This window comes from Acinonyx jubatus, chromosome A3 (genome assembly GCF_027475565.1).
Source record: "Acinonyx jubatus isolate Ajub_Pintada_27869175 chromosome A3, VMU_Ajub_asm_v1.0, whole genome shotgun sequence".
Taxonomy (NCBI): domain Eukaryota; kingdom Metazoa; phylum Chordata; class Mammalia; order Carnivora; family Felidae; genus Acinonyx; species Acinonyx jubatus.
Window position 1 is genome coordinate 12,251,438 of NC_069388.1, and position 25,502 is coordinate 12,276,939.

General features: G+C 49.4%; 1 protein-coding gene across 1 annotated transcript in view; it reads left to right on the top strand.

Moving 5' to 3' along the window:
- The window catches only part of KCNB1 (potassium voltage-gated channel subfamily B member 1), a 95,086-nt gene extending 72,907 nt beyond the window's left edge, over window positions 1-22,179 (top strand). The window contains exon 3 of the mRNA XM_027046800.2: window positions 16,888-22,179. Within this exon, the coding sequence (XP_026902601.2) occupies window positions 16,888-18,894 (2,007 nt within the window). The 3' untranslated portion in view covers window positions 18,895-22,179. The remainder of the gene's footprint in view (window positions 1-16,887) is intronic.
- The last annotated feature ends 3,323 nt before the right edge of the window (window positions 22,180-25,502 follow it).

The window sequence follows — 25,502 nt, forward strand, 5'->3', positions numbered from 1 at the left end:
CTATGTGATATCTCAGTGTGATTCAACCACTTCCTGGCTGTGGGATCTTAGGCAAGTCACTTTACTTCTATGAATATATTATCTCACCTGCTAAATGAAGATGAGAAGTTTGTTGGCCAGGTCACTTTTCATTTGCAAGGGTCAAAAACCCAACCCTAACTGGCCTAATCAAAACAGGGTGTTGATCAGTTCATGTCATTGGAAAATCCAGGGACACTGGCTTCAGGAATGGCTGTATCCAGGTGCTTAAGTAGGGTCATCAGCAACCTGCCTTTGTCCCTTAGCACAAAGTCCCTCAGCATTGGCTATATTCTTTGGAAGATTCTTTCCAGAGGGCCAATGAGGACTCTGGCCTCTGCAGGTTGACATCCTGATAAGTCAGTAGCCCTTGACGAAAGGGAGCACTTCTTCCGCAATAATTCCAGGAAAAAAATTCCAGGATGAGGGGCACCTGGGTAGCTCAGTCATTTAAACACTACCTTCGGCTCAGGTCATGATCTCTCAGTTTGTGAGTTTAAGACCCGCATCGGGCTCTGTGCTGACAGCTCAGAGCCTGGAGCCTGCTTCTGATCCTGTGTCTCCTTCTCTCTCTGCCCCTCCCCTGCTCATGCGCTCTCTTGCTCACTCACTCTCTCGCACGTGTGCTCTCTCTCCCAAAAATAAACATTAACAATTAAAAGAAAAAAAAAACCCAGGATGAAACTTGATTGGCCAGTGTGAGTCATGTCCACACTACTAAACTGTGGTTTAGGGGTATGGATTATCCTAAATTGTAAACTTGGGTCTCACTCTTACCCACTGGGACTGGGGAGTAAAGGTAACTTGTCTCAGTACATGAGAGTGGACGTGGGGTGATTCTCAAAAAATGATGCTAAGCAGCCCAAAATCATATCCACTGCAGTAATGCCTCCTGGGTACTTGTAAGGATTGAACAAGATAATATGTTGTGCTTGGTTCTTAGTATGTCCTCAGCTAAACGGTTGCCTTTGTCTTCTCCCTCTTGGACCCCTGAATACCTCTCTGACCCAGCGTGTCCACCCCAGAGTTAGGCGGCCTTGAGTTCAATCCTAATTCTGATGCGTGACTCTGGGCCAGTTATTTAGTTGCTCTAGGCCTCAGATTGCCCCTCTGAAAAATGGAAATGAAAAGAGGCCCTGCCTCCTGGGAGGGTTATGAGCAAATGCCTTGGGACATGGCATGCCGTAGGCGCTCACTAAGTGGTGGCTTCCACTCTTACCAGCCTTCTCTGTGCACACCTGTCCCAGCCGTACTGGGTTGACTGTCATTCCCCACTCCCAAGCCTTTGCACCCGTGGTTACCTCTACCTAAACTCGTCCTCCTCCCGTCCTGCCTGCTGGAATGCATCCTTCAAAGCCCAGCCCAAATGATTCCTCCTCCAGGAAGCCTCACTTCTGTGAGCCTGGGATTCTGAGAGTACCTGCCTCTTGGGGTTGACATCAGAAGAAATGAGACAAGGGGCGCCTGGGGTGGCTCAGTCGGTTGGGCATCAGACTTCTGCGTGGGTCGTGATCTCACCATTCATGAGTTCGAGCCCCGCGTCGGGCTCTGTGCTGATAGCTCGGAGCCTGGGGCCTCTTCTGGATTCTGTGTCTCCTTCTCTCTCTGCCTCTCCTCCGCTCGTGCTCTGTCTCTGTCTCTGTCTCTCTCTCAAAAATAAATAAACATTTTTTTTAAAAAATGAAGTAAATGAGACGAGTTATGTAGAGCAGTGGACACAGTGCCTGCCATGGGGAGGAACCAATACACTTTGGCTGTTATTATGTCATTGTTATTAGACATTCAGCTGCTGATTGAAGCTCGTATTTCATCATAGTGCCTCATACAGGGTGAGGACTCAATAAACATTGCATCTTGAGTGGTCCAACTTGGGCCATGCCTCCTAAACCCATCCTTCCAACCATCCATTGATCTATCCATCCACTTTTCATTTAATGTATCAGTGTTCGTTGAGTGCCAACACCGTACCAAACCTCTGTGCCGGCCAGTGGGGATCCAGCTTTGCAAGACAGATACAGTCCCTGCCGTCACAGTGCTAATCTGGGTCGGCGGGAAAGCAGAAAATAAATGAGTGAACAAATAAATAAACACAATGACTGTAAATTGTGACAAATCACCAAGGAGGTAAAACAATGTGGGAAGAATGAGTAATGGGAAGAGTTTATTTTTTTTAAGACTTTGTTTTTAAGTAATCTGTACATCCAACATGGGGTTCGAACCTATAACCCTGAGTCGCTTGCTCCCTCAACTAAGACAGCCAAGAGCCCCCGGGGGGGGGGTGTTTATTTTGAATCAGGTTGTCAGGGACAGCCCCTGTAAGGAGAGAATATGAGGGATATGAAGGAGCCAGCCTTAGAGAAATCTGGAAGGAGGGCATCACAGGCAGAGAAGATAGCAAGTGCAAAGGTCCTGAGGCAGAGATGATCTTGGCATGTTGAGGGGCAGATCGATGGCTAGTGTGGCTGGAGGAGAGTGGGAAAGAGCAAATCTAAGAGGTCAACATGGGGACCAGATCAGGCAGGGCTTTGTAAGCCCCGTAAGAGTTTGGACCCTGTTTTGAGTGCAGGAGGAAGCCACTGGAGGGTTTTAAGAAAGAGAGTGACAAGAGCTAGTTCCTCCCTTAAAGACTGCTATGACAAGGACAATGAAAGGGTTGAGTGACACATTAGAAGGGGATGTAATTCAGTCTGGGGAAAAGTTGGAAAGGCTTCTCTGAGATGACGTTTCTGCCAAGTCCTGGAATAAAGACAAAGCCAACTGGGTGTGCAAGAGGGGACAGGAAAGGGGCTCTCCAGGCCCAAAGGACAGCAAAGGCATCGTGCTGAGGGCTCTGCTGACTTCTCTTTTATAACAGGAAAATGAGAGGCTACAGAGGATCCAGAGAAGGAACGTGTTAAAGAAAAGGTACCTAATGACACTTGTTCTAGACGGTAAGGCGGACTTTATCCAGGACATCGCGCTCCGTATAGGGACCACCGCGATGGGATCTTACCGCGGGGGGAGAGGTTGGATTCGACTCCCAGTACAGCACAGGCCAGTGGGAATTTACAGCCAAGGAGCAGGGTGACTTCAGTGGCTGAAAAATCACTAAGAGAAAATAGCACATTAAGGGGGATTCTGGGGGCGCCTGGGTGGCTCAGTCAGTTAAGCATCTGACCCTGGATCTTGGCTCAGGTCATGTCATGGGATCAAGCCCCACATCAGGCTCCAGGCTGACAGCATGGAGTCTGCTTGGGGTCTGTCTTATCCTCTCTCTCTGCCCCTCCCCTGTTCACACTCTTTCAAAATAAAGTTTTTTAAAAATGGGGGAGGGGGGATTCTGGCTGAGTATCTGAACATCTGAGGGACTCTTCTTGGACACAAGAATGATTGTCCTTATTGTCCAAAGCAGGCCCTTAGTGGGGCATTAAGAAGGAGTCAGAGGAAGACTACCACTAACTATATTAATGAGAACCATACGGTGTTCTGCACTGTGCGTGGGAGGCCTGGAGACCCTTGAAGTTCTGCCCCCGTTCCCTCTCCTGCCTCATGCATCTTCTCTTCACTTGCCCTACTCGAACCACGCTGGCCCAGCATGTTCCCACCTCAGGGCCTTTGCACTTGCTGTTCCCTCCGCCTAGAATGCTTTTCCCGCTGATGGTCACATGCGCAGCTCCTCCTTATTCGAGTCTCCGCTCAAATGTCACCTCCACCGAGAGGCCCTACCTGACCACCTCAGGTAAAGTAAACACATCTCCTAGTCATTTCCCTTCCTACCAACCTGCTTAATTTTTTCGAAGCAGTTGGCATCACCCAGAATTGTCCTGTTGATCCTTTATTGTTCACCGTGTATCCTTTCCCTTTATAAGATGGTCAGCTCCACACAAGCTAGGATTTCTGCCTGCTTTGTTCGCTGCTGTATCCGGAACCTCAGGTGGTACCTGGCACATCATTGAACGAATGGATGGATGGATGGATGGATGGATGGATGGATGGATGGATGGACGGACGGACCAATGAACAAGCGAGTTTAATCCTTATGAAAATCTGACCTTGTACATATGATTATTCCCTTTTTATAGATGAGGGAATGGAAGCTCAGAGAGGTGAAGTTTCTTGTGTAAACTTAATACAGCTGTGTAAGGGGCCCATGGGGAACATTGATTGTCCAGGGGCAGGACTTGAACCCAGACCTCACCAACTCCACTCTTTTCTTCAGTAGCCCTGCCAATGAATAGTAATAATAGCTTATTGCAACAGTGCCTGCATTAGAATGGTCTTACATTGAGCTCGCGTCTTTCTTCCAGTTTAAAACAAGTAAGCAGCAAACATTCCCTGGGCCCTTACTACATGCAGGCACCACATGCATGCATCATCTCATTGAATCCTTAATGAAGTAGGAACTATGGTGATCTCCATTGCACAGATGAAGAAATTGAGGCTCAGAGAGGTTAAGTAACTTTTCCAAGGTTGCACAGCTGGAAAATTGGGAAGCTGGGATTAAAATGCAGGTCCAAGTTCTTAACGGATACATTCTGGTGCCTCCCTCCTGCTGGACTTAGTTTATTCATTCGTTTTTCTATTCATTTATCATGCCTTCTTTCTGTGTTCGATAGATGAATGAAGACAGGGTTCACTGTAAAAGACAGGATGAAACTCAGAAAGTCAGATTACAGAGTCTTCCTGGTAATTTTGACCCTTTTAGTTAACTTTTTGTCTGATCTGATGAGACCATCATTGTCTTCAACCTCATGTTGTCAGTCCCCGATGGGCTCATACCAGGAGGGGTATCAGTTTAGCTCTTATCTTGATGCTTACCTGGGCTCACATCTCTAATACCTGCTCCAAGCTGTTGTTTCTTTACAAGGATCTTTGTAAGCCATTTGTCTTTGTCTGCAAGGACTAGTTTGCTTAAAAATGGAGAACAGAATCTGCACTCCAACTCAACTAGATGAATTAGCCAGAATATGCTAGATTATGCTGCAGTGATGAAGAAACACACCATCTCATGACTTGACACTTTGAAGTTTTGTTTCTCACTTGTGTGATTGCCACTAAGGATCCGGGAACCATGCAGCACAGCTCTCTTCCAAGTGGTGACTCAGGATCCGATAGCTGTCATCTCAACATGAGACCTCCATTCTTTTTTTTAATTTTAGAGCATGCATGCACAAGCAGGGGAAAGGAACGGGGTGGGGGGGGGAGAGGAGCAGAAGACGGGGGAGAGATAGAGACAGAACAAGAGAGGGAATCTTAAGCAGGCTCCACGCTCAGCATAGAGCCCAATGTGGGGCTCCATCCGTGCCCCTGGAATCATGACCTGAGCCAAAATCAAGAGTCAGACACTCGACTGACTGAGCCATCCAGGTGCCCAAGACCTCCATTCTTGCTGAGGACAGGAAGACAACCACATTCACTCACGCTCAGCCCAGAAGCGACCTACATCATCTCTGCACACAGCCCATGGGCCACAGCCTGCCACACCTTCTGCACAGAGAAAACAGAGCCTTCCAACGTGCCCGGGAAGAAGACAAGAGCCAGATACGAGTGAGTGCTAGAAGGTTCTTCCACCCCAGGCATATATACACTGCATTGCTGCAGTCAAAGATGTGAGGGTTTCTTTGCCAACCCGCTGAGCCAAGGTCTCCCTCGCCTCCTTCAGGGCACTTCTGTTTCCCCTACTGCTGTCTCAGGTACAGAGTGAACAAAATGCCAGAGTTGATACATGGACTCTATGTCAGGAAAACTGGATTTCTTATTTTCTTTCTTTTTTTTAAATTTTTTAATGTTTTATCTATTTTTGAGAGAGAGAGTGTGAGCAGGGGAGGGGCAGAGAGAGAGAGAGTGATACACACACACACACACACACACACACACACACACACACAGAATCCGAAGCAGGCTCCAGGCTCTGAGCTGTCAGCACAGAGCCCGACGTGGGGCTTGAACTCGTTTACCGCAAGATCATGACCCCAGCTGAAGTCGAAAGCTCAACCGACTGAGCCACCCGGGCGCCCCCTTATTTTCTTTACATTAAAAAGTAGAAATGCCGGCATTTTCTCTCTTTTTCTTAAATCTGCCTCTAATGTTATCATTTTTCATTAAATCTATCCCAGTTATTTTTATTATGAGAACACTCAGTGCGATATCTGCCCTCGTTAGTGTGCTTTGCAGTGTTGTTGACTCTGGGTGCAATGCTGGCTGGCAGGCGTCTAGGACTTCCTCACCAAGTGCCAGCCACTTCATCCTGCACCTCCCCAGTGCATCACATTGCACACACCTGCATTGGAGGCCATCTCCTTAGCCTTCGTGAAGCATTTTATAGGTCTCAGAGCACTCACTTCCTCCCCATGAGGGAGGCAGGGTGTAGATCTCAGACCTCACTGTCAGGGGAGGGAATGACCTGTATCATTTCTGGCCACGGGCAAGTGTGACTTCTCCATGCTATCCCTTCCCCTGCCTTGGCAAGAATGGAGGCCACAGATTGGGAGGATAGAGCCACCGGTTCCCTGAGTCGCCACTTGGAAAGGAGCTATGCTGGAGACCCAGCAGACTCTGAGTGGCTGCTCAGTGAGAAAGACCAGAGATGCGAAGACACTTGCCTCAGGATGCCCCGCCAGAATAGGTACGCATCCATTTAACCTCAGCGTGAATCTCTAGTGAGACTAAAATACTACATGAAAGAAGCACCTGGTGGCTCAGTCAGTTATGTGTCCAACTGCGCTCAGGTCGTGATCTCACAGCTTGTGAGCACGTGCGCTCTCTCTGCTGTCAGCATGGAGCCCGCTTCTGATCCTCTGTTTCCCTCTCTCTCTCCCCCATGCTTTCTCTCTCTCTCTCTCTCTCTCTCTCTCTCTCTCTCTCTCTCTCAAAACTAAACATTAAAAAAAAATGCTACATGAGAAAGATCTCTTGTTAAGCCACCCCACTGTCTCCTTCTAAATGTAAATTGGACATTAACCAGCAAATCTGGCTATTTTTGAGAATGACCACTCATGGAACCATCATTCTGACATTAGCCAGAGTGGTGTCCAATCCCAGCATCCAGACTAATGTATTTAGCTTCCCTTAACACCCCCAGCTGCCCTGGCCAGGCTCTGAAACATTACCCGCCCCGCTCCCTATCCTGCCAGATTCAGGGGGCAAGGGGACAGCTTTGTGGCTCAGCAGGACCCGTGGACACTATCCTTACCTACCATTTCCTGTTCTCTTCGTTTTTATTCAATACACTGCTCTCTGCAGCATGGATGGACTGATACCATTCATCACTGTTGAGACCGACGGTCCCTTCCTCAGTTCCGCTCGCCTTCAGCCAATACAGGGAATTGGTGATCACTCAGGCAGGAAGGACACTGCTCTGATCACGCTTCTCACTATCACCCCCTTCCTCTGCAGGGACCAGAGTCAGGTCTCCACCGCCACCACCACCACCAGAGACATTGTCCTTCGATGGGCAGGAGGTTGTAACGTCACCAGCTCCCAGAATCCCTGCTTTGACAGGGCTCACGGGAGCTTAACTGACCGGTTAGGCGAAGGATGCCCAACCCAGAGAAGAGTCAGGTCACCTGGGGGAGATGGTTCAAGTGAGGACATGTTAAAAACTATAACCTGAACCCCAGGATTCTAGGGTAAGAAAGGTCCTCGTGTGTTAAAACAAAGAAGGGCTTTAGAGACTAGTAGATATGGTATGAAACGCTGCCTCAGCCACTTCCCTCGTTGTCACTTTGGATATTGTCTTTCCAAGCCTCAGTTTCCCCAATTATAAAATGGTGGCAAGGGCATAGCACAACCTGCAGGTAGGTTTTGGGATGAAATGCTTCTTCGTTCCGTAAATACGGATCAAGAATCTATGGTGTGCTCTGAGGATTCGAGATTCAGAAAAATCAGACAAAGCCCCTGCCCTTAAATTGTTTACGTTCTGTAGAGGTGGACATTATTGTAAAATTGCAACTTGGACAGCATTATGAAGAGAAGGACATGTACTCAGAAAGCCTGTAATCAGGGATCTGATCTGAGCAAATCAGGGTCAGGGTTGGCTTCCTGGAGGAGGTGATGCCTGCGCTAAGAAGGATGACTAGGAGCTGACCAGACAGAGCGGAGGTAAAAGCATTCCAGACAGAAGAAACAGCATGGGCAAAGGCCCTGTGGCAAGAAGGATCATGAGAACCGTGAGGGACCAAAGGAAGACTCATGCACCTGAGGTGAAAGAGCAAAGGGGAGCGTGGTACAACATGAGGCTGGAGAGTTCAGCAGAGTATAGACTAAGTGATTGTAACAGGGAGACCTCAAAATACAGTGGCTGAAACAAGATAGATACTATAAGGTAGACCAGGAGTTGGCAAACTTTTTCACTAAAGGGCCAGTCTAGGGCTGGGATTAGCTTCTGTCTCAGATCCAAGATAGTTGCTTCAACTCTGCCCATCACATCTGCCTCCCAGCCAGCAAGAAGGAGGACACAAAGACAGGCTTCATTTCTGCTCGTGTTCCATTGGCCAGACTTAGTCACATGACCACACTGAACTGCAAGGGAAGCTGGGAAATGTAGTCTTCATTCTGGGTAGCTCGTGTCTAGCTAAAACTTTATGACAATGGAAGAAGGGAAGAACAGAGATTGAGGACATCTAGTGGTCTTTGCCACAGTGAGCCAGAGTGTCTTTGGGGAAACCAGGAAGATGTCTGTTTGCAGTGGTCCAGTGGGAGGTGATGGTGGCTTGGGGCAGGGTGGTGGCTCACAGGTAGAGGGAATGGAACAGACCCAAAGATGTTTGTGAGCCAGAATTGACACAACTTGGTGGGGGATTGGATATGGGGACAAGGGGGACCCCTAGGTTCCTTTCTTGTGCAATTAGATGCAAATCTTGTCTGGAAAGTTCTTCATATACAGTAGCAAGTCATTAAGTGGTTACGATCTTCGATATTGTGTCAGTGGGTCTAGAACTGCAAGCCCAACCCCTGCAGTGACCTGACAGATAACAAAAGGAGTCAAGGGGCCTCTAGGGAAACTGGGGAGCCCATGCCCTGTCTAAAGGGGCAGCTGCTCCTTAGCTCCTGGCAGTGGTTGCTGTCGGGAATGCAGGGTGAGTGTAGGTATCATCTGATTTTCCAAGGGAATGTGAAAATCTAAATTTTTATGTGAAATCTTGCAATTTTGAAACTTATGCAAATAAGTAACAATAAATTTCTTAGCCCCAAGGCCTCTGGTTTATAATGCTTAGGATACCCCCAGCCATGCCACTGTACCTTGCCTTTTCCACCTTTGTGACTCGGTTGCCCTCTGATGGCGAAGGCCGCCGTGGCTTGGCTCACCCCAAGGCCTCTGCCTCCCTCTTTTGTTGTCCAAGCACACGATCCCTGGATTCCCGTCCCTTTGTGCCCAGGAGCGCCACCTGCAGGCTTCTGATTCCAACTTCTTACCTATCCCCCACTGCTGGCCCCCACCAGCCGGGGAGGGGGGACAGACCATCAGCCTGCTCCCAATCCCTTTAATCGGATCTGCACCAGTGACCCTTCTAATTAAAACTCCCCGGCTGTAATCCCCCTTTAAAGCTGCGGAAGCGGAAGGGCCATAAAAGGAGCGAAAGGTTTGATGGTCCGGAAGCTGCCTCCTCCTGTGTCCTTGAAAACATCTTCAGGACACCCACGGACCAGATCTACCTCTCACGTGTTGTGTGGCCCTGGAAAAGTCACTTCATTTTCTGGGCCTCCGTTTCATTCATCTGCTTGTTCATTCATTCGTCAACTATTTAGGGAGCACATACGCTGTGCCAGGCACTGTTTCAGGAACCAAGGCCACAGCAGTGGAAGACAGACTCGGCCTGGGTCCTCAGGAGCTGACATTCTTTGCAGGGCACAGAGGAGAAAATTCCAGCTCGGCAACATCAGTGCTATGTGGGGCTTTGGAGGATGGACACGCCCAACCTAGACCTGGGGGTCAGAGCAGGCTCACTAGAGCAATGGCCCCTGAGCTGGGGCCTCATGGGGCAGTAGGAATCAGGGAGAAGTGGAGGAGGAAGAGCACTGAAGGCAGAGGGAACAGCATGGTGAGAATATCAACGTATGAGCAACCAGGGTGGTACAGCAGGATTCGGTATGGAATATGCAGTGGGAAATTCAGAAAAATCTGGAGAGAGAGAAGAGAGGTAGTCAATATAAAAATCTAAATCTCTTTATCATTCTTCATCAGTTCCTCCTGCCTCTCCAACCTCATCTCCTCCAACTCTCCCTCCTACTCACTCAGTCCCACCTACACTGAGCTTCTTTCTATGGCTTGATCAGGCCAAAGTCATTCCCACCTCAGGGCCTTTGCACATGCTATGCCTTCTGCCTGGCATGCTCAGATCTTTGAACGACGCACTGATCATCCTCAAGTCTAAGCAACCAGGATACCTCCCAAAATAGGTCTGCTCTGACTACCCAACCTCACGTGGACAGCCCTCCTTGCCTCTTCACTGATTCCCCCTGGTTTGTTTTTCTCAGTAACGTGTAGTACGTAACACTATCTGACATCATCTTGTTCTTTCTGGGCCTATGGGTTATTTTGTCCACTTCTCCCTAGCGGCTCCTTGAGGCCACAGAAAATGGTCTTTCTTATCCGTGCTGCATCCCCAGCAACTAGCATAGCATTTGGTAAGTGCTCAGTAAACACATGCCAACTATATGCAGAGAATTAGAACATTATCCAAGAGCTTGGAGAGCCATTGCAGTGTTGACAGCAGGGCTATGGCTTGCTTGGATTTTTGCTTCTCTCCTATGATCTATCAATATGACTGTGAACATCAAAAGCAATGGGATAGGGTGGCTCAGGGGAGCATCTGACTTTTTTTTTTTTTTTGAGAGACAGAAGGTGCAAGTTAGCAAGGGGCAAAGAGAGAGGGAGAGAGAGAGAAGCGGGGCTCACCCGATATGGGGCTTGAGCCCACCTGATGTGGGGCTCAAGCTCATCCAAAATGGGGCTCAGACTCACAAACTGTGAGATCATGACCTGAGCCAAAGTTAGATGCTTAACCGACTGAGCCACCCAGGTGCCCTGAGCATCCAACTCTTGATCTTAGCTCAGGTCTTGATCTCAGGGTCATGAGTTCGAGCCCCACATTGGGCTCCACACTGGATGTGAAGCCTACTTTAAAAAAAAAACAAAAACAAAAACAGGGGTGCCCGGGTGGCTCAGTTGGTTAAGCGTCCAACTTCAGCTCGGGTCATGATCTCACGGTTTGTGAGTTCGAGCCCTGCATCAGGCTGTGTGCTGTCAGCTCAGAGCCTGGAACCTGCTTCAGATTCTGTGTCTCCCTCTCTCTCTCTCTGCCCCTCCCCCACTTGTGCTCTGTCTCTCAAAAATAAATAAATGTAAAAAAATTTTTTAAATAAAAAATTTTTATTTTTTATAAATATAAATTTATATTTATATTGGTGGTGTGCAGCTCAGTGATTTCTTTTTTTTTTAGTGAATTTGCCAAGTTGTGCAGCCATCGCCCTTACCTCAGTGTTAGAGCACTTTTATCACCCAGTGAGATCCCTCATGCCCATTGACAACGGTTAATCCATAGTCCCACCCTGGCAGCCACTAATTTGCTTTGTATCCCTATAGATTTGCCTTCTCTGGACACTTTATTTAAATTGTTTTTAATGTTTATTTCTGAGAGAGAGAGCATGAGGAGGGGAGGGGCAGAGAGAGGGAGACACAGAGTCCGAAGCAGGCTCCAGGCTCCGAGCTGTCAGCACAGAGCCTGATGCGGGGCCCGAACTCACGGACTGTGAGATCATGACCTGAGCCGAAGTCAGACGCTTAACCAACTGAGCCACCCAGGTGCCCCTGGATAATTTATTTAAATGGAACCAATCAGTATGTGGCCTTTTGTGTCTAGCTTCTTTCACTTAGCATCATGTTGTCAAGGTTCATCTGCCTTGTAGCAGGTGTCAGCACCTCGTCCCTTTTTCTGGATAAATACTATTCCACTGTGTGGATAGACCACGGCTTATCCAGTCATCAGGTGATGGGCATTGGGTTCACTCCACTTTTTAATTTACAGATAATGTTGCTATGAACATGCTTGTGCATGAAGAAGTTTCCGCATAAGAGTGAGCTTACCACAATGAGCACCGAGTAATGTATTAATGTATCGAATCGTTGAATCGCTGTATTGTACACTGAAACTAAGAGAACTGTTGTATGTTAGCTATATTGGAGTTAAAATTAGAAGAACTGTTTATGACATTTGTTTTTTAAAAAAGGGTGGGGCAGCTTCCAAGCCCTGAACAGCCCTCAGCTTGCAGAGCCTCTGGTCACTGTACGGATTTGACCCCAGTGGGCTGTGTGACCATGAAAGGGTCCCTTCCCTCTCTGCTTGAGTCTCCCCATCTTTCCAGACAGGAGCCTGTGCCCTTTTATGCACAGATATTCTGTGCCTTGTTCACATTCCTGGAAGAGCAGGGGAATGTGTGCAGGAAATGATAAACAGTTTGTATTTATAGCTGCTGAGCCAAAGGTGGGCATCCCCGTGATCAGCCACCAGAGCCGACAATTAGGAGGAGGGCTTGGCTCCAGCACCCCCTGGGTCCCACCCTGAGGACTCCCGCTGCTGCTCTCTTCCCCCGAGAGAGCCCAAGCCTCCTCCCCCATTTTGGTGCAGACAGGTGGGTTCCAGGATCCAGAATCTCCTCACAGGGAGGGAATTTGAGGACTGCCTCCAAGTCCCTTGTCCCGGCTTTTGCCTTTGCTCCCCGGGTTCCTGGAGTCCTGCCCAAACCTGATTGGGCTCAGATCCCAGGCAAACAGGGCTGGAGATGCAGAGGCCCAGACAGAGTTTTGAGCAAAACCGGGGAGGGCTCTGGGTGTTGGCCGGTCCCCCCATCCCTGGGGTCCATCCGGAGACTGGGTCAAAACTGTCTAGGTTTGAGAACAGAGCCCAAGCTTGTAGGATGTCTGCTGCCTTAGCCAGGCACTGGGGTCCACAGACCTAAGCAACCAGTCCAGGGGCTGGGGGTGGGGGCGATGATAAACTACCCAGATAATAACTTAGTAACATAATGTGTATTAAGTGGCTGTTATGTGGTAAGTGCTCAATTGCTTCTATCTCCATTCTAGACACAAGGAAATGGAGGTTCCGAGAAGGGAAATGATTTGTCCAACCAGCTCATAAATAAGTGTAAGGCTGGGGATAATAGCAACAAAAGCTGAGAATTCACTGAATTCTCATTGCAGCCTTGCCCTGGACACCTCCTCCCCCACCCCTCAGTCTTACAGATAAGGAAACTGAGGCACAGAAGGTTCAACACCCATTTGGAAGGTCCCCAGCCACTTCCTGGCTGGGGAAGTGTGGCCCTGACTCTAAAGGCTTCAGTGGGTTCAGGAAAGAAAACTATCTTGTGAGCAGGGCCAGGAGAGGGTGCAGAGAAAGACCCTGCATGCTGCCTTCGGAGAAGGAGGCTTGAGGTGCTCTGACCTTCCCAACACAGCCCTGAGCAGCAGGCAGCCCTCGCCCAGGACCCAGTGAGGCCTCCGCCCCCTTTTCTTCTTTTCTAGGCATCCTGAGGCTGAGAGGAGGGACGGGGAGGGCGCATCCTCAGGTACAAAGGTGGTGCCCGCCTTAAAATAACAAGCCCTAAGGACTGTACATAATATGCCGGGTGCATAATTCATGCGTCTGTCAATAGAACAGCAATTATGTGGGCCTTCCCTGGAGTTGTCTAGGGGTTAGAAACTGGCTCGGGCTTCCCTTGCCAGCCTCTGGGGGAAATGGGACCTCCCAGCTGTTAAAGGAACAGGCTCCCCAGGAATCGGGAATCAGCTCCTTTCCTGCAGGCTCCCTCCTGGCTGGGGGGTCAGCGCCTAGAACCACAGCCTGCCAGGCTCAGCCCAAGACCCTGGCTGGCCGCCCCCACAAAGTCAGGCCCACCTGTGCTGGTAACTCTACGTGCATAATCTCCTTGTCCCCCACTCTACAATTTATAAGGGGCTGGCTACCAGTATTCCCCAGGGTTTCTCAACCGTGGTACTATCGACATTTCGAGCCAGGTAATTCTTCATTGTGAGGCTGTCCCGTGCGAAGTAGGATGTTCAGTAGTAGCATCTTCCTCCCCCAAGTTGCGACAACCAAAAATTTCTGTGCAGTTTGCCAAATATCCCCTGGGAGGGGGGTCAAAATCATCCCCAGTCATGAATGACTAGAATATCCCCAGTTTACACATTTGAAAACTGAGGCAGGCAAAGTTTCAATGCCAAGGCCACCCAGTTGGGTTCTACCTCTAGGACCCACGCTCCTAACTCAGTGCAGGAGTTGCCAAAGTATGCTGCCCAAATGCTTTATTCCAATAAGCACATATTTATGTTAATGAATGTTTAACATCCCTTTCCCTGGCACCCAAACTCAGCATCTTTGCAAATGTCATTTCTCAGGACGAGACTAAAATAGAACAGAGAAGGTGAGCCGTGTTTGTTGTTGTTGTTGTTGTTGTTGTTTTACTACTGAGTAAAGAGTACAGGCAGCAAAAGGACACATACAGTAGGATGTCAGTCCTGAGCAAGACACAGTACTAATTTGTGAGGGACATCTACCTCTGCATCAAACACTACAGATGGGGCACCTGCATGGCTACAGAAGCATCTGACTCTTGGTTTCGGCTCAGGTTGTGATCTCGCGGTCCGTGGGTTTGAGCCCCGCGTCAGGCTCTGGCCTGATGGCTCAGAGCCTAGAGCCTGCTTCCGATTCTGTGTCTCCCTCTCTCTCTGCTCCTCCCCTGTTCATGCTGTGTCTCTGTCTCAAAAATAAATAAACGTTAAAAAAAATTAAAAAACTCTACAGAAAAGACAAGGGAGGAGGAAAATTTCTGGTTACCCACAGGGTGGGGAAGGACCTGTGAGAAGTGTCAACATTTCTGTTGTGTACCCTGTTTCTTCGCCTGGGTGGTGGTTCGTGGGTGTTCTTTTGATTATGGTTCGGAAATATATATAAACTTGACCTACTTTTGTGTATCGGATATTTCTTTTTATAAAGTGATTACAGAATTTTACTTTTCCAGTGAGTGCAAATCAAGGTATTAACACTCAAAAGCTTTTGTTTAAAAGACACAGGGTACTTGGGGGGGACACCTGGCGTGGCTCGGTCGGTTAAGTGTCCGACTTCGGCTCAGGTCATGATCTCACAGTTCATGAGTTCGTGCCCCGCATAGGGTTCTCTGCTGTCAGCATACAGCCTGCTTTGGATCCTCTGTCTCCTCTTTCTGCCCGTCCCATGCTCATACTCTCTCTCTCTCTCTCAAAGATTAAAAAAAAAACATTAAAAATAAATAAAATAAAAAATAAAAGACACAGAACACGTTGAACATGAGTACAGCAAAAAAAAAAAAAAAAAAAAACCAAAAAACCAGGAAGTTGATAGAGCACCTGAGGTTGGAGAAATGCATAACACATCCTTTCAGCATCTGGGCTGGTGGAGAAAGAGCTTTCTTGCTGCTAATGGTGCCCCCGGTGCCTAGCAAAGTGCTTCACATGTTGTACATGATCAATAAATAGTAGCCAGACTGACAACTGAATTCTGGTCCTGTTCCTTCCGCTTGTCACTCTGTGAACTTGGACTAGCCCCTGCCCTGGGCTAGGTGCTAGGAGTGCGAGGGGTGCAGAGACAAAGCTCTGAACCCATCCCTCGTCCCCCCGGAAGCTCACGGATTCTGGGCAGTGATGAATACACATGCCTCTGTAATGGGATGTAAAAGCACGCAAGGGAAGGCGAAGTGGTGAGGGACCCCGAAGGACGGAGCGGCCAGTCCCACCAGGAATGACCTCTACAGAGAGGGGTCACGTGGGCTGGGTTTTTTTTTTTTTAATTTTTTTTTCAACGTTTATTTATTTTTGGGACAGAGAGAGACAGAGCATGAACGGGGGAGGGGCAGAGAGACAGGGAGACACAGAATCGGAAACAGGCTCCAGGCTCTGAGCCATCAGCCCAGAGCCCGACGCGGGGCTCGAACTCACGGACCGCGAGATCGTGACCTGGCTGACGTCGGACGCTTAACCGACTGCGCCACCCAGGCGCCCCAAGGGCTGGGTTTTTAAAGATGGCACAGACATGCGGGATCGGCCAAAAATGGTGTGTGGCCAGAGAAGTGTGACGTTTGGGAACCTGTGGCAGGAGAGACCCAAAGAGAGGGGTCGAAGTAGGCTTGACCACCCTGTGTTGTGTGTGAGGACTGATTGCAAAGGATGGAAAACTCCCACGTGCAAGCAGCAGTGGCATTTGCTCACGGGATATAACAGGACACTTGGGGACAGGGCAGGAAACAAAGGCCAGCTGAGCCACGCAGAGCCTGGGTGGTCTCAGCTGACGGCATGTTGTGGGGTGAGGGCTGAGAGGCCGCCCCCACGAAGATAGCGGGTGTTTATCAGACACTCCCCGTGTGCTGCTGGAAGCTGTCCTAAGCACTTTGCACACGTTAACGCCTTGACTTTTCATAGCAGCTCTCTGAAATAGACACTGTATTTGCCCTCCCATTTTGCAGATGAAGAAACTGAGGCTTAGGATAAACACCTGGCTCCAGGCAAGGAAGTGGCAGAGCTGGGATTTAAACCCCAAACAACCTGACACCAGAGTCCAAGCTCTTAAATTGTTGCTCCTCACGCTGTCTTTCAAACCTGCTGTGTCCTCACTGCTGACCCCTCGGGCTAGAATAGTTAGCTTGAAATCATTGCGGTCTCCGGGCTTTGGTTTTGAATGGATTCACAAAAACAAAAATGGATTTGAATAAATGATCTTTTTAGCTCAAACAACCAGTCGTTAAGTGACAAGTGAGATGTGACAGTGCCCTTGAACTGTTGAGGAGCACCCCGCAGAGTCAGGGTGTTGGGATGATCATCCTACTGGAGGTCGGTAACTAAATCCCGCTCTTCTCTCCTTGCAGATCCTTGCCATCATTTCCATCATGTTCATTGTCCTCTCCACCATTGCCCTGTCGCTCAACACGCTGCCCGAGCTGCAGAGCCTTGACGAGTTCGGCCAGACCACAGACAACCCCCAGCTGGCTCACGTGGAGGCCGTGTGCATCGCGTGGTTCACCATGGAGTACCTGCTGCGGTTCCTCTCCTCACCCAAGAAGTGGAAGTTCTTCAAGGGCCCACTCAACGCCATTGACTTGTTGGCCATCTTGCCCTACTATGTCACCATCTTCCTCACCGAATCCAACAAGAGTGTGCTGCAGTTCCAGAATGTCCGCCGCGTGGTCCAGATCTTCCGCATCATGCGTATCCTCCGCATCCTCAAGCTCGCACGCCACTCCACCGGCCTCCAGTCCTTGGGCTTCACCCTGCGAAGGAGCTACAATGAGCTGGGCTTGCTCATCCTTTTCCTCGCCATGGGCATCATGATCTTCTCCAGCCTTGTCTTCTTTGCCGAGAAGGACGAGGATGACACCAAGTTCAAAAGCATCCCGGCCTCTTTCTGGTGGGCCACCATCACCATGACGACGGTTGGGTATGGAGACATCTACCCCAAGACTCTCCTGGGGAAGATTGTCGGAGGACTCTGCTGCATTGCAGGTGTCCTGGTGATTGCTCTTCCCATCCCGATCATTGTCAATAACTTCTCTGAGTTCTACAAGGAGCAGAAGAGGCAGGAGAAAGCAATCAAGCGGAGAGAGGCTCTGGAGAGAGCCAAGAGGAATGGCAGCATTGTCTCCATGAACATGAAAGATGCTTTCGCCCGGAGCATCGAGATGATGGACATTGTGGTAGAGAAAAATGGAGAAAATATGAGTAAGAAGGACAAAGTACAAGATAATCACTTGTCTCCCAACAAATGGAAATGGACAAAGAGGACACTATCTGAAACTAGCTCAAGTAAGTCCTTTGAAACCAAGGAGCAGGGATCCCCTGAGAAGGCCAGATCATCTTCCAGTCCTCAGCACCTGAACGTCCAGCAGTTGGAAGACATGTACAATAAGATGGCCAAGACCCAATCTCAACCCATCCTCAATACCAAGGAGTCAACAACACAGAGCAAACCAAAGGAAGAACTTGAAATGGAGAGTATCCCCAGCCCTGTAGCGCCTCTGCCCACTCGTACAGAAGGGGTCATCGACATGCGAAGCATGTCGAGCATCGATAGCTTCATTAGCTGTGCCACAGACTTCCCCGAAGCCACCAGATTCTCCCACAGCCCTTTGGCCTCACTCCCCAGCAAGACTGGGGGTAGCATGGCCCCAGAGGTGGGCTGGCGGGGAGCTCTGGGTGCCAGTGGTGGGAGATTTGTGGAGGCCAACCCCACCCCTGATGCCAGCCAATGCTCTTCTTTCTTCATTGAGAGCCCCAAGAGTTCTATGAAGACGAATAACCCCCTGAAGCTACGAGCACTTAAAGTCAACTTCATGGAGGGTGACCCCAGTCCACTAGTCCCCGTTCTGGGGATGTACCATGACCCTCTTAGGAACCGGGGGGGTGCAGCTGCTGTCGCTGGGCTAGAGTGTGCCACACTCTTGGACAGGCCTGTACTGAGCCCAGAGTCCTCCATCTATACCACAGCAAGTGCTAGGACACCCCCCCGGTCGCCTGAGAAACACACAGCAATAGCATTCAACTTCGAGGCAGGTATCCACCAGTACATTGATGCAGACACAGACGATGAGGGGCAGGTTCTCTACAGTGTAGATTCCAGCCCTCCCAAGAGCGTGCATGTGAGCACCAGTCCCAAGTTCAGCGTCGGGACAAGATCAGAGAAGAACCACTTTGAAAGCTCCCCCTTACCCACCTCCCCTAAGTTCTTAAGGCAGAACTGTATTTACTCGACAGAAGCATTGACTGGAAAGGGCCCCAGTGGTCAGGAAAAGTGCAAACTCGAGAACCACATCTCCCCTGACGTCTGCGTGTTGCCAGGGGGAGGAGCCCACGGAAGCACACGGGATCAGAGCCTCTGAGCTACCCTACCTGCAGCAGAGACTTGTGGCAAGACCTAAGAGGCGTGCTGTTCGGCTGACCTGCCGCAGAGCTTTTCCGCACGAACTCGGACAGACAGGCTCTGCAGAGCCCCCAGGCAGAAGAGAGACTCCAGAGGAGGCTCCCTAGGGCCTGGAGAGCCATGACAGGTACAGCAGGATGAAGTGGGCCAAGCCACAGGCTATGGCATCTCCTTGTAACAACTCTGCTGCCCTCTTTGGGAGATGACATGGGCAGAACTCATAGCCACCACTACCACATGCTAGACCTCACCAAGACTACCTAGTCCCCACTTTTCTGTCACGGCTCTCCATCGCAGCCTCAGGGGGCAACATCTCCATCCCTTGGGCTTCGGCTGGAGACGGACGCTGGACAACAACAAGTGGCCGGGTTGACCAATTTCGTTTTGGGCATTGCCCAGCCACCTCTAGGAACTCCTGTCCATCGCCTCCTGGATGGATCCCACTGTCAGAAGGCTGCAGAGGATGCTTGTGTCGTGGGGAAATTTCTGCGCCATAAACCACGGTCCCAGCGCAAAACCCTTCCTCAGATGTCTTCATCGACTTCAGTGTTCCGTAGTACCTGAGATTTTATTTTGAGATATCATCAGGGTGAGTTGCACCACTTGTTCCCGATTCTAATTGCCCCCCGGCAACGTGGGAAGGGTTCAGACGGCAGGCACTCAGCCAACAGTGTGAACTGTGAACATTGCTTTAGGGTTGTATAAGGAAAACCCTCTCTGTACATCACTAGCATAGACTCAAAAGATATGCAAGAGTCAAATATGCAAAAGAAATAGCTTATTCAAAGAGACTGTATGTTACCGAAGAACAGAATAAAATCTGATTTTTTTTTTTACCTGCAAAAATGGAAAAAAAAAATCCCCAATTGAAATGCCCAGTTCAGACTTTTGAATACTTCCTGTGGCAGCAGGGAAAGCATCTACTATGATAGAAATTCTTTTTTGTTTCCTGTGGTATTCAAGTTTAAAAAAAAAAAAAAAAGTTAAAATAAAAAGCACTTTATGTTTTTCAAAAATAGGTTCTACCAGGGACAGTGTCAACATCTTGCACTTTAAAACAAGCACTATTTCCCGTGGGCCACTTTTTGGGACTACAGTTGGGCTGTTAACTACATGCCTGTGTCGGGCCACGGTGGGTGATGTTGTGCGGGTATTGCTGTCCGCCATGTTGAAGTCTGTGGGCTCCTTCCCCGTCCCTCTGAAGCTTCCTGTTGGCCCCCTTTCGAGGAAGGGTACTTGAGCCCTGGAGTGGGGCCTCTCACAGAGTCCCGTGTGCAGGAGACATGCGCATCTCGGAAGAACACAGTAGGCGGTGGGCACTGGGTGTTTACTCTGTTCTCTTTCTCGTCAACCAGCTGTTGGTATGTTTTCAGTGTCACTGTCTGTACTAAAACTCAGCTCTCCTTTCTGCAGCCATCAATGCAGCTAGTACAGACAAAAGCAATAAGTATTTGTGTGCGTTGTGAGTGGTTCCGGTGTATTTCTTGGTGTTGGTCTCCCTGTCCTAGTTCGACGACCTGGCGTTGGCCTGCCTGATTTTGGGTTCAGTAAGGACGGTGGTGTGGGCCGTTCCTCAGTTCAGACACATTGGGTTGAGCCATCGGTTAGCATGATGCCCTGCTGTTGGCCCATCTGTCAGTCAAGATGACATATCTGCCTGTCTTTAGTACAACGGACCGATGTCGTTCCCTAAATACAACGTGGATGGACGATGTCCCAAGTACAGTAGTGTAGATCTGCCGGTCCACAGCACGGTGACAGGCACACGTCTTCCTGATGGAACAAACATGGTGTGGGTCTCCTGTTCCTCATACAATGTGTCATTGGTCTGCCTGTGAGTGTGATGGCATGAGCCACCTGTCAGTACACAAATAATCAGAGTCATTCTGCCTGCCCTCTGCACAATGGCATGCGGTTGGACCACCTGTCACAGGTGTCCACAGGAGTCATCCCACCGCCCTTAAAAACACCTGTGCTCTGCTGAATATGTACCTGGTTCCTACTGCTTCTCAGTGTCTCCGGGGACTGTGGATCCTTCCAAGAGGGTGCAGTCCTGTTCTTTGCTGTGTTAACAAAGGCTACGATGCCGATGCCGAAGTATCTTGCCACTCTGAGGTATCTTCAGAGCATCCTCGCAGCCACTGCAAAGGGACTTAAGGGGCAGGGAAAGTGTGAGGTCATCCTGTGCTGGTAGCACCAGAGAGAGAGGAAGCAGCCACGCCCCCAAGCGCTTTGCCGGGCACACAGCGCGGGCTGGGGGCCTACTGAGGAGCGGCCGACGGACAGTCCTCCCCGGCCCATCTCATCTCACCTGCCTCTTCTTTGTTTTCGTGACCATTTATGTCGGCCATCAGCACAAACGTGAAAATTCAGGGAAAACAAATGCTTTTTGATAAAAGTAAATAGTTGTGATTTCCGATTCCGATATTTTTAGAGCTGATGCTATCTGTAAAAATTAGTAACAATAGTAATATAGTCTATTTTACATATCAGGAAAGTGAACATGTTTAAATATAGCCATATACAGCGAGAAGGAACTTACCACCCCTTCTTCAAATCAAGGCATTTCATTTGTTGGTTGAAGCCGATGAGAAGTGTACAGATTGGATATGATTTTTTTTTCTTTCTTTTTCTTTTTTTTTTAACTAATAACCAATTGGTGCAACTCTCCTTGTAACCAAAGGCCCTTTCTGCCTTGTGTGGTCACACAGGACCTGGCCCTTCCTTCCCTGTGTAGTTTGTCTGACTTTAAAGTAGCATTTTATGGAGTCACTTTTGAAGGACGAATTCAGAAGTATCATTAAGAACCTACCTTTTCAGGCTTACTAGCCAGAGTCCTATAGAGTTCTTATAGAAACAGAATAATTGAAACTCAGCATATACTATGCTTAGAAAGTATTGCATTATGTTTTGGTTTTTTTTTTTTTTTCCTTTTACTTGTGTATGTATTGTGGGAATATAGCTTTTCCCCTGTGCCCAATTCAAAATAGAGTATTGTAAGTTTTCCCAGGCCCCACCTGCCAAAAAGGAGCATACCCCGATTTTTAATACGTGTACACCCTACCTGTACCTGTGTATATGCACTGGGAAATCTACCTAAGAGTCTCCACTGAGAAGCTGACCTTGACAGACAGGTCCTCACGGAAGAGAGGAAGGCATGGTCTGGAGGCAAATACCACTTTACCTTGGTGATCCATATCGCACCCATTCCTGAACCAACAAAAACGGGGCGGGGGGGGGGTGGGGAGGAAAAAAACAAGTCAACCCAAAGAAACCAAGCTAGGGGCTCGCGCGGGTGGATGCCTGGTCCCTTTGGCGAACTCCGTGAAATTCGCCGAGAACCCAGCCGGACTTGGCTTCCAACTTCCGCCATTATCAGTAAGGGCTAGGGACCAGGCGGCTGTGTGTCCCGATCACACAGGGGAGTCTGCGACCTGCAGAGGGAGGAGGGCCAGCTCTGGAGGAGTCGGTTTTTTCATTTTTTTTTTTTTTTTATCTTTGGGTAAAAAAAAAAAAAAGAAAAAAACAGGGCTATGGTGCAGTAGATTTCTCAGTGCCTTCTTTAGGAATTTTATCTTAAGCACACTTAACGGGGAAAGAAAGAAGAGGAGAGGACATTTGTTCCCGTGAAGGCCCTTTCTCTAAAAGCACTGGGGATCAAGAAGAAAGAAGAAGACAGAGAACGGCAAAATCCTGAGGAGACCACTTCCTTTCAACTCACCCGGCTTGACCCCCACCCCACCCCCCCACTCCCGCCCCCAAAGTGCTGGCGACCACAAACTTGGCCAAACTGACTCCCAGCTCTCCTCCACCGCCTCTTGGTGACTAGCTTCAGCCCTGCCCTCTCCCCTAAGAAGATCCCCTTTTCTGAGAAAAAGAAACAGTATTCTCTTCTGTAAAACTGTGACGTATTCATGTTTGTAACTATCGTACGTTTCTGTCTTGCTCCAAGTCATGGCTGGAGTGTCTAGTCCATGGACAAGGGGAAATTCAAACTTCATCGCGGACAAGGGTCACTGGAGCCAGGTCTCTCTCTCTCTCCCCGTCTCTCTCCTCCTCCCCCCCCCCACCACCACCTCCCTCGCTTCTTAGTTCTCTGCTAACTAGCCCCAAGTAACATAACCCCAGGCTTCAGCCCCCAGTTAGGTAACTTGGAATCCGAGGAGAGCCAGGCAAACCGCCTCGAGGGCATGATCCTTTTTGGGAAATGGCTCTTCCTGTGGCGAGAGGAAGAAGAGGTCACCTCCGCCACCCCCAACCGGACAGTGGAGAGCCTCCAGCCCTGAGTTACAGTTTCCCGTTTCTCACCACATACATGACCGCATCCAAATGCTTTCGCTCAGCCAGGGGGACCCAGACCAGCCTGGCTACGCCCAGAAATAAAAAAGTTACCTCTGCATTTTCTGTTGCTGCTTTTCTGGCTCTAGAAGTGTCTGACGCGGGTCTACATCGTAGGATATCCATGTGTCTCAGAGTAGCCTCTCTTTCTGTTCAGATAAAAAGTATATAGGTACATAGGTGTTTTTAGCCAATTTGTAATAGGGCCGCTTCGTCTCATGGCTACTTTTGTAATCTAGAATAACGTCTTAGGAATTTTATTGTTGGGTCATCACCATAGCTGATACTCTCTGGTCTTTTTCATTTCCTCCCATTGCCCCTTGGGCTTGCTTTCTTTTCTTCCTTTTGATTCTGACTTTCTGGGGATAGGGAAAGACTTGGGGTTCTGACCTGCTCACGCAGGCGTTTCCTGACACTTGGCCTAGAGTCTGTGGACACTGTTACTTCCCTCGTTCCGTGTGTTTCTTCTGTTCTTAACAATCCTGGGCCTGGATGCAGGAGTGAGACCAGGAGAAGCAGGGCCGTGAATGGCCCTCAAGATCGGGATAGAATGTGGGCTGGTTCAGCTCATTCTCCCCCACCCTGCTGGCACTTGGAAGAGACTGAATTTTCTCATCCCCAGAGATCTTGGAACCAAAAATCTCTTGCAAGCAAACTTCCTGCCGGGGTCCAGGATACACCTAAGCCCCTCTCAGCTGGCCTGTTGCAACACCCCTGCTCCCTTGTAACATCAGTTGTATCCGAAGGCCAGAGCATTTTCAGGTTCTTGCAAACCTCGGAGAACATGCTGGGGCCTCAGATCTCATGAACTTGTTACCAGGTCCTCATTTTAATCCATTTCCAACAGCCTCACCAAAAAGCAATAGACAAGCCTGCAGCCGAACCCTGAGAAGACGTGTCCCCCAGAACCTGCCAGCGCATCTGCCCTCCCCCTCCCAGCTGCCTGGCTCCCTAGCACCCGAGACGTGTGGCAAGGGCAGTGGTGTTTCTCCAGTTCCCACCTATCCAGGCCCCGGGGAGTTTCTGGGGTGTCCTGATGAATCCCCCCCCAAGCAGCTTCCAGCCTCAGGTGGGCAGAGGACATCTCAGGAAGCAGGATCTTCAGCAGAAAGTGATTCTCCACTCTTCAACTCCTATAGGAAATTGAAGAAAACCCAGATAATCTTCAGCTTCCATTCATTTAGGTGTTCATACCCCCACCTGCCTCACTGTTGGCTTCAGGACTGTGGCCTCTGGCCAGATCAGAGATTTGAGCCGAATCTGGACCCCCATGGCAGTGAACCATCCCTTTGGATAAACCCCAAGAGGAAACCAATCGAAGGACAAATGTATTATTCTGGACTATGACCCTAATCGGAGTTTTGCTACCCCCAAAAGTTCCTGGTAATCTGGTTTGGACCAGAGCCAAATAAAACAGACGAGATTTTTAAAAACTTTTGCACAAGAACAAAACAAAATTGTCTCCTAGTAGTTTGCTAGGTTTGATGCCCAGATAAGCAAACAGTCTAGCCTGTGGCTGTTTTCATCTAGAGGGAGATTGTGTCATTTGGGCTTCCCTCCACTGCCCCTGGTTTTGTCTTAACCTGGAATTTCTCCTGGACTTCCCCAAATGCCAACCTGACGAAATGGATTTGGAAGGGGCTCTGGTGAATCCAGCGGTCCCTCATCTTTTCCTTCCCTCCGATTCTAACTCTCCGTTCTTCTCTGCGGAGATCCCGAAAAGATCTTCTAAGGGCTGGCCAGGATGGGGAGGGAGGGGGGCAGTTCTCGTGAAGAAGACGTCATCTGCCTGCAGGCTGGCTGCGAGCGAGCCTCTGAGTGAAGCCTCTCTCTTGAGTGAGAGGAACAAGGTGGTCAGTTTCAGCTCAAGTTAAGGAAGTGCTTCCCGCAGGTGGGGCTGCCTCACCACGGAAGTCGGTGCCGTGTTGGGGGATGAGCTGATGAAAAGACGCTATGGATGTTGCAGAGAGACCCTCACTTTGCATGGCAAGTGGACTGAACAACCAGGGCAATTCTCCTTCCCTCTCTGGGGTGTGTGTGTGTGTGTGTGTGTGTGTGTGTGTGTGTGTGTGTGGTTTGGACGTCTAGGCACAGGCTCAAAGCCTTGAGGCAAAAGCAGGGATTACAGTTAGCAGGAATTCAAATTCTAGGATTTGGAATTTTCTGCAGGGGTGCCAGGGAAGGAAGTGGCAGCAAGATACCCTGCTTCCCCTGTGCTTCCTATCTTGG